At 40.2% G+C, this 16,086-nt stretch overlaps 1 protein-coding gene across 1 annotated transcript in view; it reads right to left on the reverse strand.

Moving 5' to 3' along the window:
• Positions 1 to 16,086, reverse strand: part of LOC142401060 (roundabout homolog 2-like) — an 81,482-nt gene that overhangs the window by 12,762 nt on the left and 52,634 nt on the right. The window contains exons 8-14 of the mRNA XM_075486296.1: positions 15,180 to 15,351; positions 9,598 to 9,803; positions 7,815 to 7,896; positions 7,530 to 7,695; positions 6,917 to 7,083; positions 6,708 to 6,829; positions 4,872 to 5,103 (exon numbers count right to left, since the gene is read on the reverse strand). Coding sequence (XP_075342411.1) covers positions 4,872 to 5,103; positions 6,708 to 6,829; positions 6,917 to 7,083; positions 7,530 to 7,695; positions 7,815 to 7,896; positions 9,598 to 9,803; positions 15,180 to 15,351 — 1,147 coding nt within the window. The remainder of the gene's footprint in view (positions 1 to 4,871; positions 5,104 to 6,707; positions 6,830 to 6,916; positions 7,084 to 7,529; positions 7,696 to 7,814; positions 7,897 to 9,597; positions 9,804 to 15,179; positions 15,352 to 16,086) is intronic.

A 16,086-nucleotide genomic window follows, 5' to 3' on the forward strand; every position in this document is an offset into this window, starting at 1 on the left:
TATGAGTGGAAGTTCTTGTGCCAGGAAAAAAATTTAATGATTTGTCGCCACAAATGTGGGCCCTCGAGGTGCCAGATTCAAACTCTCCATTTAATAAGTTAGCTTTTAAATGCATCAAATTGGCCTGATAACCTGCAGGCACAGATCAAAGATTTAAAGGGACTATAGACAGCAAAGGACAAACACCATGTCAATGCTGAATAAATCATTTACCCTCAAAAAACAGGCCACCTCTGTAGTTTCTCATGACCCCCATTAGAAATAACATTATGTTCTGACTGAGTGGATGAAAGAACTACTCTGACCTCAATTAAAAGGCTGTAAAATAATAATGCTTACTGCAGTGTGTATCAGCATAGCAAGCAAGGCACTGAATTTCAAAGCTGTGCGGAGAGGCCAAAGCAGGTGGGGCATTATCTTGGCCAGACTGCAGCAGTGAGTTAAATTCTCCAGATGGAGCAAGAATTGCATACGTGGGCAGAGTGTCTCATAGAGGCAACAGCAAGCCATGTAGATAGTCCAGGTATTATCAGATATGATCTAATGAAGCAGGGACATATGGAAATCTTAGCATCTGACTCAGTTAATCCCCATATAAACACAGCCAAACAAAAGATTTCCTTTTGTTAATTAGATTAAACAAACCTCCCTAAAGATTTAGCTTGTACTTAAAACTTCTAAACAGATATGGCATGCCTGCAAAATATTTGACAGCCTGGTAGTGCAAAAGAATTAAATCAACCATATGACATGTCTTCCTTTTTTATTATGTTTAACAAATAATCTCAGGCGGGTTAGAGTATATCTATATTCTGCCGTTTAGACGAAATTGAACTCTCTGAGACAGACTGTCAAAGAGATTCATACAGATCTACTGTACCAATAATGCAATGTAGGCAATAATACTTATTTAATTACAGGCCAGCCAAATAGAAAACACAAACTATTATATGCATCTATGAAATATAGTTAGGTGACAAAGTAAAGGAAAAACATGTGCTGTAGAGGACATATTGCTCAAGATGGTCCACATATCCCTTAAAGGCCCTGACACACCAAACTGATGGCAGCTGCAACGAAATAACGCCTTACTTTGTCTCTTTGGATCAACTGATTTATGCAAAAAAGTATAATTAAAACACACTGCAAAGATGACTTTCAATTGTCAACGAGGACGAACAAGCTTTGCCTGCTCAAGAAGAGCTGTCTATATATAGGAGTATCCTTATAAATAATTTTAACCGATGTTGAAAAAATATCCATAGAAATCATTGTAGTCCCTTTAAAGAAGTAAATGGCTCACTGAATAGCTTAATAATTTTTAAAAATATGGGAAAAATACACTCTGGCTATCACAGTTACTGGATCAGATCTCAAACAAATAAACCTACTTGAGTTTTCTTTTTTTTTAACTGACCTGTTAGGCTTTGCTCTCAATCACCATATCTTTTGGAAAAATGGTGTTGCACCAGTAGAATTCCATAGATTTATAGAATCGGAACCAAGGCACAATGAGCAATTCATCTCACTAAAACAGTCGTTTTTCCTTTGATTTGTAACGCATCTGTGTGTTTATGATGAAATAGCATTAGTCTGGGAAACAGATCATTTTGAACTCCTGTTTGAAGACATGAACACTAACAGATTCAACCAGAAATGAGCATGGATGAGCAAGAAAGCCACATTTTAGAAACAATTTGGACCACCAATAAACGCTGTAAACAAACAAAGCCATTTCAATGTGGTTTACAGGCTTATAATTTCTAAGGTAATATGCCATCTTTGTATGGTAAATATGACAAAATCAAATCAGAATCAGAAATCAGAAAAACAAAACAAACAGACAAAGAAAAACAACCCAGGGAGCACAGATACCACTATCACTATTTGATTATTTTTGAGGCTTTATTCATTCTTGGAACAAAATAGAAAGCTGTTCAGTAGGTGTGCTATAACATCCACATGATAAATTTTGCACTGGCACACAAACACAAGAACAGTTAAAGCTAACTATCTATCAAATTCATTGGATGATTTCAAATGTTTTGCTGCTTCTGTCTCTGTTTGTTAGTTTGGATATAATACATCTGTATTATATCGTGAATAGTACTTCAATAGTACTTCAAGTAGTATAATGAACAATAAAACAGGGCAGTGATCAAAATGAGCAGTAAAACATGCTTTCTCTTTCACATATTGCAGTTTCTCACACTATGATCATGCTATGAAAGATTTAACATGAAAACAACCGTATTTCTAATTATCAAACAGGAATGTACAATCATGCAAATAACCTCCGGTTTTCCACTTAGATGTCATTTTCAGTGGTGCTGCTTCAGCAAACAAATGGAGCTTTTCCAGTCAGTCAAAGGTTTGCATTAGAAGAAGACAGGAAGCATTAGGCATACTTCTGTAATTTCTATATGTATGAGAACAATCCCTAAGGATGAATAGGCCTACAATACCAGTAATGACTGGTAACATTTACTAGAAATGGTCACAACGCAGAAAAGGTCAAAGTTGGTCTTGTTAATACTGTATGACAACAACTGATATTAAGACTGATGAACAATGTAGCTGGAGAGTAATTTGCAGCAATGAATGCCTCCAGTGTCTAAAGGGAACATTGAGATTTACTCACAGCTGCGCAATTAAACAAAAGGCACATAAGCCGCTTAATGTCTTGCTATGCAAGACACAAAGTAGAAAACACAAAATGTAAATGAATGCATGGAATAAGACAATTTACCCATGAAAAAGCAAACATTGCTACATCAACATGTCTGATGCCAAATGACGCATGTGGATTAGAAAGTGTTAGTGGATCTCAGAGCTCTAGTCCATCTTTATTCTTGTAAATTCTCTCAACAGACTGTCCAACCCTGGTATAACACACTAATACCAGTATATAAAATCTGATCCTAACAGATACACCTGCCTAGGACTTTAATACACCTTCTATTTCTTTTAATTTGTCATCAATAGTGTTGGAAGGTCTGATGCTCCTTTAGATGACAGTGACAGAATCCACTGCTATATACTTTTTTTATTCCCTTTTATTCAGCAGGAGACATTCATTTTTTTTTCATCAACAACCCATGAGACATCTTTTGTTTCACAGAAGCAGAGGCCCATTCTTTTGTCTTTTAAGGTTAACAAAGTTCCTGATAACTCTGTTAAGTAGCACATGTTCAGGCTAAAGATAATCGGTAGATCTAGCCAGTTCTTCCGGTACCATGATACCTTGTTCCCAGGATTCCAGGTAAATACAGCATGTGTCCCAGTCTCTATAAACCTACACTGACACTCACTGGGGTTACATGGCACTGAAAGGATCAGATAATTGGCTAAATTACAATAAGAATGAGTTGAGCAAGGGTAATTATCCTTGGATATATGGCGGTGAATGAATCGGATCAGAGGCACAAAGCATACAATAGGTGGCGCTGTACCCATTTCAGCTATTGCTAATAGAGCCACTTTCGGTTGACCCCTTCAACACCAACAACAACATCAAACTCAGGCATTTGAGAAAATGGCGATTGAAGAGCAAAATGAAGGTACGTCCCAATATTTCGTCTGTGATGAGCTGCTTGTTGCACAAACGCGATGCACAACGGCGCATTCTCCATCGCTGTGTTTGTTTCTTTCCGACGGCGGTGACAACAGTAATATCGTCTCTTCCGACTTCCGGTTCCCGACCCCGGGAAAAAATCTCGAGCATGCGCAGAACGCAAAGTCTAATTCACCACGTGCTTCATCCGTCTACAAGCACGTTTATTTTGACTTTCAACCGAGTTATCTCGGGGTCTTAATCCGATCGCGAGTAACTCGATTCGATCCAATTTCTCGTCAGATTAAGGTGTCTACATGCACTTAATAACTCAATCTTATTGTAATTTAGCCAATTATCTGATCCTTTCAGTGCCATGTAACCTCACTGACAGTGTGGCCATTTTAATTGAACTCCAGTGAGGTGAGTTTCTCTTTTTCCACCAGTTGTATCCTATGGTCTTACTTGGTCCTTATTCTCATACTGAGAGGAAGACCAAGCACTGTGATAAGCACAGTATAAGACATTTTTGATGCAATCAAAAATCGATGCAGTAGCTACCTGAATGCAGTGAACTACATGAAGAGATCCCCTTGTTTACTCAGGGGAAACACAGCCTCTGTGAATGAACCACAATAGTTCCTTATTGACCTTGTAAACAGCAGTTTGTACAAGAGCTTGAATCAAATCATAACAGATAATTAACCAGAAATCTTTGATATTTGATAACCCATAACACATTTTCAAGCTAACTCTTTTAATCTCCCTTCGTGGAATTTTTACATTGTGACACAAACTGGTAAAACAAGAGGATTAAGATGCTGATCAATTGAGTTGCACAACAGGAGGGCAATGAGGACACCAAAAAGTGTTACCACTCATAAAGCTCATAGTAAGTGTGTTAGCAATGGGGGGTCATATAATGCATGTCTGGACAGAGACGTGGCAGCGGGAGTCAGAGAGAGAACTAAGCTTAAGTCAGAGGAGACAGTTCCTGCCCTCCCCCTCTGCCCACCATCCCACAGGGGCCTGGGGGTGTCACAGAACCCCACTGTGCTGTCTGGGAGACCTGTTTTCACACACTGGGGACATGGTACCACAGCAGCAAGCATGTGTGGGTGGATGTACTTGAAATGCCATTATCCATTACTATCTAGCCATGAAGCCATTACTAGTGGCAACTAAAGATTAAAGTAATGGAAGCACAACACTAGAGCATCTGCTCATGAATTGATAACTAAATCGATGATATTCTTTATCATTTAAGTTGAGAAAGAAATAGAATTTTGTCAGAGATGTGAATGAATTTGCCAATTACCTTCTTCCATGGTACGTGCTGTCATGGATTCACTATCTGCGCCCTGGAACTCATTGAAGAACGGCCGCACTTTAATCTCATAGACAATGCCTTTCTTCAGACCAGAGATAGTTACGTTCCTCTCTGAGGCGACCCTCAAGTCCTGTATTTGCCATGGCCCTGGGGAGGGCAGCCCTGAAGTTTGCCGGTACAAAACACGGTAGCCTTGAATAAACTGGGATGGATTTTCCACCTATAAGGAGGTGAGAGGGAAAGAGAATGATGATGTGGGAGGTGTCAAACATCTGTGTGTCAACTGCTTTGGATCTGCATTCAGCTTGTGTCCTCCATTAGCAACAATGCATGCTTGGTTAGTCTCCAAGCTTAATTACCAGCAGAGAGGCAAGAAACGTGACGTAAGGAGATGCGGTGTATCTAACGCATCCGCTAGCGGCTAGATGTACCTTATGAAGAGGCACAATCCGAGCTCAAAATACTGGACTGAAATACTGTCGATGCATTTCTGGAAAAGGGCAAATTATGTAACAGGTTCAAGTCTTAGAAATTAGTTATCATTAGGGAGAACAGCAAGTAAAATAAGTAGTTTAAAACAGCTTTTTTTCTCTAATTTTTAATTTTTTTTACTGGAGCAGTCCAAATATGCCTGAACAGAGTTCAGATTTTTCTTTGTTTCTTTGTCTTTTTCTCTCTGTAGTCTCATTCTATATGTTCTTCACAAACCGATTTCCATTCACCCTCGACAAAAAATCTAATTGATTGAGGGCAAAAGTACATTTTTTAAAATGGGCTATTTTCCAAATATAGTTACAAATGTGAAGGCATGCAGCTAGTTAAACTTCCTAACTGTTTGTACACCTATGATTTTCATTGAAACAGGAGAATTTTTTTTTTTTTTTACATTTATGGTGCATTTTTCTCAGAATTTCTCAGAAAAATATGAATATCCCCCACAAGTTAATATAGCCTTGGAATTACTGTGTATTTTTTATTGAAAATACAAGGCAGGATTATGTATTTGATATAAAGTTTGGAATGAGGGAAGCAAGTAGAAAACTAGGCCAATGACACTATCATCTCACTGTGTAACAGACTGCCCAATTAAAGTAAACTCACGAACTGAATCTGAAATTGGGAAATGTGAATTTGAGCCATTGTTCCCAAAGGACATACAAATGGCAACATTTTTTTTCTGAAAATCATGCCAAATCTACCCATGCCCGTAACCCACTTTTACACAGTCACTTCTGCTGGTAATGGATAAGTGTTGTTCTCACAAATGGAGAGAGATCAAAAGATTGTCTGTGTAGCCATTTGGATCCCTCACAGACACAGTTTACTGTGTCACTGTGTTAGTCTAAATGCTGTATTATAATACATGGGTGTCATTTTGGAAAGCATTAAAAAAACATGCTAGTACAAACCAGCCAGGTGTGCTATGAAACTACAACAGCAGACATTATGGACATTGCCAACAGACTGAAATGACATTCCCTGATTAAAGCGCTGAATGGAGACTGCTTCCAGAAGTGACACATGTAATACCTAATGGTAATGTATTTTTCCTGAACAGCAACATTAGTCTTGATTCCTACATCACCTCAAACCAATCTAGATTGATGCAATAGCAGCTGTTCAGACTATGACTGTGTATCCATACCATCATGTTTACCCCTGTGTGCGCCAACTAATCCAAAACACAGTGACATGCCAAGAATAAAGTTCTGTAGCAAGCTTAGAACAGTTTTATTTCAGTCCTCTAAAAGTATGTATAGTAGCACAACTACTATAATGTAAAATGAGAAACGTTTTTTTATTTCTGATATTGTGAGTACTCACGGTCCATGTGACCTGGACTGAAGTGGAGCTAAGGACTACAGGATTATGCATGATGACCACAACATCCCCCAACTCTTTCTGCACACGACGATGGTCCACTCCCTGGGCAGTTGGGCTAATGTCTGGGGTAAAGAAACAAATGTAGCCAAGTAGATCAGAGTAGTGAGGATTACCACAATTTATTCTTTATGATTTATTCTTATATCTACCTTGGGTTCGGACAGGCTCAGACATCGGACTTGGGTCCCCGAGTCCTTGAGCATTGCCTGCCCTGATGATGAATAGGTACACGGTATTGGGTCGTAGGTCCTTGACTGTAAACTTTGTAGTCTTCACATGGTCAGCCACCGTTTGCCAGCTGTTACTCACTGACTGACTGTATGAGGAATAAATTTAACTGATCAGACAAAAAAATCGTATTACTATTGGAAAAGCTGTACTCTGGGAGGCTGGAATCCAAAATGACTTGTCAAGCATTAATTATGTGCAGAGTCTTTTGAAATACTTCCAGTCACCATCAAAAGGAGTTTTGAGTTAAACCAGCATGAGAAAAAAGGAAAGAAATTAACAAAGCAAACAAAGAGCAAAAATTATTTGTCAATCAACTTCCACTCAATATTATCTTGTGCCAAATGACTATCATAAAAATGTAATTACCAGACCATTTTTCAATCTTTTAGAGATAATCCAAAGATAAACCAAAGTTTCTACTTGGAATTGTCCCGGCTTGCTTGAATTCCCCACAGAGAAACCCACATCTGTTATTGACATGAAAGTTCGGGGTCACTAAATGTTGCTTGTGGCCATAGGTCACAGACATACCCAAAAGCCTCGATGACATAGGAAGACACTGGGGAGCCTGCCTCTGGCCCCGGTTCCCATGACAATGAAATATTGCTCTTGGTAACATCGGTGACCTCTGGCTTGGAGGGTGGCCCTGGGAGGGCAGTTGTATTATGAGACATGAAGTCCACAAGGTCAGTGGAGTCTAAGGAAACAAAATTGACTAAATTATTACCTTCAAATAAAAAGAGTACCAAGAAATGTTATGTTTTTCATACACTGAACTGTGTTAATCTTCCATGTGATTTATTTACTGAAGCACACCTCTGACATCCAAGTAGGCACTCCATGATGTTTCACCACTGGAGCTGGTAGCAACACAGGTGTACAACCCAGAGTCAGACAACTAAGAGAAACAGATTATGAAATTATCATTAAGCCCACATCTGATGTAAAACATGACATCTTTGAAAATTAGACTGTTTCCGGAATTGTTTCAAATAAACAGTTGACATCATGCCTTTTAAATGTCCTGATAAATGTTTTTCAACGATCCATAACACAAATAAAACTCCTTTCAGACCGCACTATACTTCTGTGTCCAGCTGAACAGAACAGCCTTTGTAACTGTGATCCCAAATGGTTTCTACAAGCTCTTACGTCAGTCTGGGTTTTTGAAGGAGGTTTGCAGCTAGTAGTACAGTAAAAATGCATTAACCTCCACTGGCCTGCATTTGGCACGGGAGAATCTGTAGAGTGGATGAAAGGAAAGTTTTACACTGGCCAATGAAAAAAAAAGATCCTCGTAAAAGCTTACATTAATTTTCTTAATTGATTTCCTCCAATAATCCTTACACGCCATTCCCGTAGCCATCAGTATGATCACCACCCAGTGCTGACACAGGAAATAGGAGATATGACAATGTATTTTATACTAGCAATGCATTAGAAGCCATCGAAGGCTGTCTCTCCAGAGAAGGTAGAAGAGTGGCACAAGGAAAGCACTTTGACACTGTGACAGGACACCGTGTATTGCCGATCCTCCATTATACATCCCCCTTTAGACTCTTCTTCCTGGTTCCTGTCCTCGAGTCCTTGAGTCTAACTGCTGCCTCAAAGATTCAGACTAAAAAGCAGCGTTTAACGACTCATAAAAATCAATACTTGCTATTCATCTTTTAAAAGCAAACTCACTTCTCTTGTCCCTTTGAATTACATTCAGCTGACATCATCTGACAGAGGAACAAATCACTCTTTATTCTTTCACATGCAATACAGGATACCGTGTACACATTTTAAAAAAAGTTAGTGATTTTGCATTTGCGTGATTGAATCATCACTGAGAAAGAAATACTTCACTACACCGTCAAACTCTTTGGTAAAGTGAATATGAAACATGTGCATGCTTATCTGCAGACGCAAATGGACAGGGGATTTAATTAATGTGTTGCTGAGTAACTGTTCATTAATTTTAGGTAAAACTTTGCATAAAAGAAAGAATTTTAAAAATAGTGTTTTCAGAAAATAAACCTCAAGACTTTCTACCTCGGAAGTGGGCTGGATTCTCCTGACATTAATAAGACTTCGGTACCGCAAGAAATCTTGCCATCTTGCCAGACTCTAAGCTATCAGTTTGTGGCCAGAATACAAAATTTGGGATAAACCAGCATCCCATACAGACAGTCACAGGCAGGTTTTTAGTCTGACAATCATCAGTAGTGGATTTATGACACTTTGTTGACCTGATTTGTCGACCCTCTGTCATGATAGGTGGTGACCAGCAAGCACTTCATCCTATCAGCTTGTTTTGTGTAATAAATCATTGAGGGCATCAAGTTACATTTGGAAACACAGCAGCTAGCTGAAAATACATCTGAGGCAATAAAACAAGAGCATGTTTCTTCAGGTTTTAAACATGCAGATTTGTTAATAGCATGTTTTTCATGTGACTGCTCAGAATGGTTTAATGCCACTATTACAATGTTATCATAGACACAAATGAAAGCCAAACTTAGAAATATCATCCTAACTGTATTCATTGTGATTCATTCTTTAATGGTCAATTTTTTACATGCTACCTGTGTCTGTTCTTCTCACTATAACCCACCTTGGTACTCTGGATCTGAAGGCTTCCATGCTCCAGTAAAGAAAATCGTGGGTCTTTTCCAAGCAGATTTGCCCCGTTCTTTCGCCAGGTGACTGTAGGCTCCGGGTCTCCTGATGCCTGACACCTAAGTAAGGACGCGCCTCCCTGAGCCTGCGTTTGGTTGGATGGACCCTGTCGGATGATAGGCGGTGGGCGGTCCTTCAAGGCTAATAATCCAGAAACAGGTGTTATTACTTCAACTCATTCTTAACACTGTAATTTTGTTGTCAAGGACATGGAAAGACACAACAACTTTCTTTTCTAACTTGTTGTTAGACTTGTGAAAAAAAGCAGCTGACCTTATCACAGGGTGTTAATTTGCGATTGCAATAATGACATCAGTGGTTGCACTATTAACATTCTAGAATTCAGTCTGATGGATTTGTTGTGAGAGGAAGTGACTGTTTTGTGAACCTTTTCCACAGCAGAGCAGTGTACTCATGGCACTGCATCACACCTTTGAGCTTTAATTACTAGGTGAGGATTAACGATGCTTCACCCGTGGTGCTAATTACCATAGCTACTTTATAACACCTCTCACACATTCATGCCTGTCCTCCTCCTCCTCTTCCTACTGTGACTCAAAGTTGCACCTCCCTCCTTAGCATACTCCACCAGCCCCCCGACAAACAGACAAAACCTAACTCTGAATTGGAATGCCAAGTAGACAACAAAACAATTCTTTTAAAGCTTTTCAAAGCATGTTATATCATCAGGAAACAGCCTCTGCACTCTGAAACAGTAATTTCTGGGGTGTTGAATCTCTATGGGCCTTGTAACTAACCCCTGCTTCCAATTTCCTCACTGCTGCTCTCCAGTGTTATCAGGTGTGTCTCCATTCACACAAGTGAGTACAGCAGGCTCCCACTGCCTTATCTTTTATCGCACCTCCTACAGCACAAAGAGCAATACAGCATTTCAAGCAGCTTGGTGCAGCATAATGTACAGTATGCAAAAGCACATGAAACCTTGTGTGACAGTTGTTATGGAGGGTTAACTGTTTGCATTTATGGAGCGAAAATAACATCATCCACAAGCATCTATTGAAATTTGACTTACATATGAAACATTTATGAACAAGAAATAAATCATGTTTCAATCAGTCCTTCGCGGGGATTCAACATTATTACTTTATCTAAGGTAAGCATAAGATTGGTCTATGTTTTGGCTTCAAGATAGACTGGAATATCATTTCAAATAAAAATATGACATCTACTGTGGAGCAAGCTATCATTATCCCAAGTGATTAAGGAGCAAACAAAAATATTATATTCCTGTTCCTGATTTAGATGTGGCGCTGTACGAAATGCAATCATTCTCTCTAGCTTTAGCAAGCATGGTCATAATGAAATGGTATATTTCCTTGTGGTTTTCAGGAATGCACATACATCAGTGTCATGTCCATGGAGTTTTTTCACCATGTTTTTAGTTCTTGTTTAGTTTTGTCATGTTTTAAGTTTATCTCATGCCTTGGTTTTTAGTTCCTGTTTAGTTTTTAGTTTTCTTATGTCTTAGGTGCTGTTTACACATACCCGGGTATTTTGATAAACGAAGACCTTTCCCTTCGTTTGTGCCTTTCGTTTATACACAAACGGAGTTTTTTCCTCCGAAAACGAAGCTAAAAAAAAACTCCGGCAAAAGTGGAGATTTTTTAAAAACTCCGTTTAGCGTTTGTGTGTAAACTGGTTGAAAGAGACGAAAACGGAGTTTTCAGAATGGAATGCGGAGTTGTCGTCATAGTACAGAGCCCCGCCCCTATCCGCCATATTGGCAGGATGCTAGTGTGATAACGCCATTCATTGTTTATCTGGCAAGCATGGAGGTACTAGCAGCATTTCTGTTGTTGAGAGCTATACTCGCGATGTGATTTTGAAAATTACAACAAAGGCGCATTAGGGCGCGGGCGGAGGGCAGCAATTGCGGAGCTTCTGTAGCTCAGTCTCGCTATCAGTCCACACACATGAGCCTGGCGCCATATTTTCTTCTTGAAAAGGATCCGGAAGTACTTCCTGTCAGCGGTTCTCTATTAGGCTTCTGATTGGCTTGAGTGGAATTCTCATTGTTCTAACACTGCCACCGTGAGGCTTGGCGTAATTTAACAGCTCTTGATAGCGTATTTATGCGGATCAATGTAGACGTGTTTTTTTTTTTAAAAACGGGGCTGTGTGCACCTAGTTTTTTTTGCAAACGAAGGTTAGAAAATATGCGTTTATCAAAATACCCGGGTATGTGTAAACAGCACCTTAGTTTTGTTAAGTTTTAGGTTCAGGTCTTGTATTTAGTTTTGCCAAGTTTTCCCCATAGTTTCTGTTACTCTGCCATCACCTTCATTCACACCACCTGAGTTTTTCCCCTCAGCTGCACTCACTCACCTATCACTCAGTCAGTATTTAGTTTCTAGGTTTCCTCATTCACTTTTTCAGATCCTTACACCGTCATCACTGTCATTCACTGTCATAGTAAGTTAAGCCAAGCTAAGCTAAGCTAAGTCATGTCATGTCATGTCATGTCATGTCATGTCATGTCATGTCAAGTCTTTTGTTCTTTTTCACAGTCTAGTTTTGGTATTTGGCTCAGCCGCGCTTTGAGTTGACCTTGTTTTTGTGGAGAACAAAATCTTTTTTTTTTAAGTCTGCATCCGTGTCCTTTTACTTCTCGCACCCACCAACCTGACAAATCAGTATACAAAGTACCACTGCTCAATTCAATGTCTGAAAGGTAACTCTCCCGGCACAGATTATGGTTTGTGCTTTTTGATCTAACATCACAGCAGCCACCTTGGTTTATTCAAGGAATCCATACTGTCTTGATTTTCAGTAAAATGGATTTAACTATACAAACTCAAACTGGTATTACATGCATATACCCCATAGGCTTAAGATATGGCCTTGAAAAATGTGTAGCTCGCCCAATGTGGGGAGCAGTTGCTGTGGTAAGCTTTGTTTCACTGCAAATGCAATGGATTCTAATGGGGACAGAGTTTCATATTCTCACATATTCCCATTCTCAGCCTTCTTTCAGTATACTCACTTAAAGCAATACTATGTAACATTTCTACCTTAAAATAACAGCTTGAAAAAAATTATGCGGCTAGAATGAGTTTTAATATTACAATTGGCCTGTTTCCTATGCCCTTCGGGGGTCTGAGTTGGAAAAACTGCGCTATGTAACTTTGCTGGACCGGCCCGGTAGCGGCCCGGGAGCTGAGCGGAAGTACTTCGACTTGCTTTCTGGCACACCTACCGCAAAAACGAATAGACCCCTCTCACGCTCCCAGGTACATTTGATTACTGTTACCTTCTTGGTCAACATAGCTTGCACCTTCTGACTCCTCGCCGGTTCGTCAACAAACGTGAAACGTGAAAGCGAAAGGGTGTTGTATTTACGATAGTGTAACCGTACATTACCTCCAAGCCTGTAGGGGGAGCTCCATAGTGGGCTTTTTGAGAAGTTACATTGTATTGCTTTAATTCCAAACTGAACTCAGCAAAATATAATTAAATACACCATAAATACCACCATCTTACTCTTTACAAGGCATTATGTAGTTGTGTGGGGTTATCTGAGTACCTGGCCCTTTGATCAATAGACATAAGAATAACTAAAACTTTAACGGCAAAGAGCAGAAAGCAAAGCTGTTTCAAGTTTAAGTGAATAATTAGTAAACCTGCCAGTGTCACAGTCAGGCTATGTTAAGGGTGGAGCTATACTCCATTTCTGGAACTTAGAAAGTTTTTATCCGTTGGCAGACTTTCTTGTACACTCATACATCTGAAAATCTTCCAATCTTAAGTAATGCTAGAAATGGCATTGTACAAGCTTCCAAAACTCCCTCAGGCATCATGCCAACTCTCTATCCATCTTTGTTTACAGCCATCTGTCAAAGACATTTCTCATCCTTCACACTCTACACCTAACATTTTGGTATCGATCTATCTTCTCTTGAGTGACAAGACAGGAGTCAGTTAATCTCCAAAAACACTTCAACAGATGTTAATTTAATAATGTGTGTGAGGAAAGAAAAACAAGAAACAAATGGAGAGAGGCATAAACAGCCCCCAGCTGACAGCGGCAGAGCACTTAATGCTGACATTAAAGCTTTGTTAAAGGAGTGTGGTGTCTCTCCACAAAGTAGACAGTTTTATTTTAGACAGTTTCAGTCTTTTCATAAAGGGTTGATTTTCGTTGACTGGCTTTTAGAACCTACAGATCTTTGCCAGTAAACTGTAAGAGTGGGCAGATACTGCCCTTTAGTGCTTGCAGTGCTGCAGGCTTATGTCCCTGTGCTTCGTATAATTGAAATGCATTACAATAAAAGATAGAACAACATAAAAAACAGATTACTAGATGCTTTTAACCATAACATTAGTTTTTTGTTGTTTACCATGGTTTGATAAGATCAGCATTATTAAAATAGGTAAAATACTGTATTTGATGTTTCTACAACTATACCATCTACTCTGCAAGCTATGCTTTGATTGCATGAGTGCTAACAAACTGCTACTTTTTCTTAGATAGTAGTGGTGCGCTGACCAGTTCCCAGATTGCTGCTGTAATGTGTTGGAAGGGTTTGAGTATCCCCCTGATCCTGAGAGCTGAGTTGTTGGGGAGTGTTTGCCCCTGGTGGCGTATCCCATGGTAAATTGGTCTCAGGGGAGGGGTCTGACTAAAAGGCAATTCAAAGACCTCAGAAAAGTGAAACCGGGACACCCCCCTGGAGCCAGTGCTAGGGGGGAGCTCATCGGCCTGAAGAAGTAACAGGAAGCCACTTCCACGTGGGTTCATATCTGGCTGAGAGTCTTGGTGTTAGAGCTGAATGAGAGGGTCTCCTCACTGCAGCTGCAGGTCGCAGAAAGGAAGGTTCTGACTGTTGTTTGTACGTATGCATCAAACAGCAGCTCCGATCATCTGGCATTTCTGGAGTCTCTGGATGGTGTCCTGGAGGCAGTGCCACTTGGGTAATTCATTGTTATTCTGGGGGACTTCAATACCCATGTCGGCAATGATGGAGTGACCTGGAGAGGCGTGATTGGGAGAAACGCCATGCCTGATCTGTACCTGAGCGATGTTTTGTTTTTGGACTTCTGTGCCAGTCATGGATTGTCCATTACAAATACCACGTTCGAGCATAAGGTGGTGCATAAGGGTACCTGGTACCAGGGCACCTTAGGCCAAAGCTCGACTTTGTAGTTCTGTCACTAGACCTGCCGCTGTATGTCTTAGATCATTGGCTTAAGAGAGGGGCCGAGCTGTCAACCAATCACCAGCTGGTGATGAGTCGGATCCGGTGGCGGGGGGAAGACTGTCGGATAGACCTGGTAAGCCCAAGTCCACTTAAGATAAGCGGAAGACAATAGATGGATGGATGGATAGTGTGCTGGGATGGAGGTGGATGTACTGTATTAAGCAATGCAGTCATGTTGGATTTAAACTTCATAACTAGAAAAAATTGGGTTCATAACTTAGCATGGTCGGTAGATAGTCTACAGACTCTGTCCCCATGTATGAGGATGGTGTGTACGTGTCTCTGCATCCCACCTTACCGTCTGCTACCTCAAGCTGGGCTTTGGCCATGATGCTGCCTGCCACAGTGAGGGCTTGGCAGATGTAATAGCCTGCATCAGAGCGTTGTACAGATGAGATGGTCAGCTCTCCATTCACAGACACGGACACACGGCTGTCACCCTGTGCTGGCTGATTGGGGAACAAAAGATCCTACAAAGTGACATGGAGAAAAAAAAATTCAAATGAAAAAGGATGTCATATTCCTTCTTGCTGACAAGCACATCTAAATTTTGGAAGTTCCTTGCCTTTTTCCTCAGCTGTACCTCTCTAGATATTTTTCACAATGCAACTTCATTCGAGATGTTTTCAAACTACATGACGTGCCCCCACACATATGGCATAATCTTGTGTTGTGAAGGAATTGCTTAAATGCTGAGTGGTTAAAATCTGGAGTCTATGTTGTACTGATTCGTAGTGACCCTCCCCGTTATGAGACTAGTCAACCAAAACTATGAATTCAATTGGTATGAATGTTAAGATGTCCTCAGTCTTAAACGCTTTCACTCTACACAACTCTAACTTTACATTTTTGGTGACAACTGATATTGAAAAAATAACTACTGCATTTAAAAAATTTCTTCAGTACCTAATATTCCAGCAATTATGTACAATACAGTTAACAAAGTGGGCTGAAGTGTCTTTTCTGCTTGGTCTGATAGGCAGTTTACCACCAGAGTGATAATCCTGCTGTGATAACCTGCAGTCATGGTCATGAAAAGGAGGCATCAGCGTTGTGCACTCCTGCACCCCAGGCAGACCAGCTGATGGGCAGGAAAGGACATTAGCCTGCTTTCATTATGTATAATGACGCTAATGCAGCACATGACATTGTCTCTTGCTAAGTGAATTGGCTTGTCAGACTGGTGTAGATTGATGATAAATGAC

This window comes from Odontesthes bonariensis, chromosome 16 (genome assembly GCF_027942865.1).
Source record: "Odontesthes bonariensis isolate fOdoBon6 chromosome 16, fOdoBon6.hap1, whole genome shotgun sequence".
Taxonomy (NCBI): Eukaryota; Metazoa; Chordata; class Actinopteri; order Atheriniformes; family Atherinopsidae; genus Odontesthes; species Odontesthes bonariensis.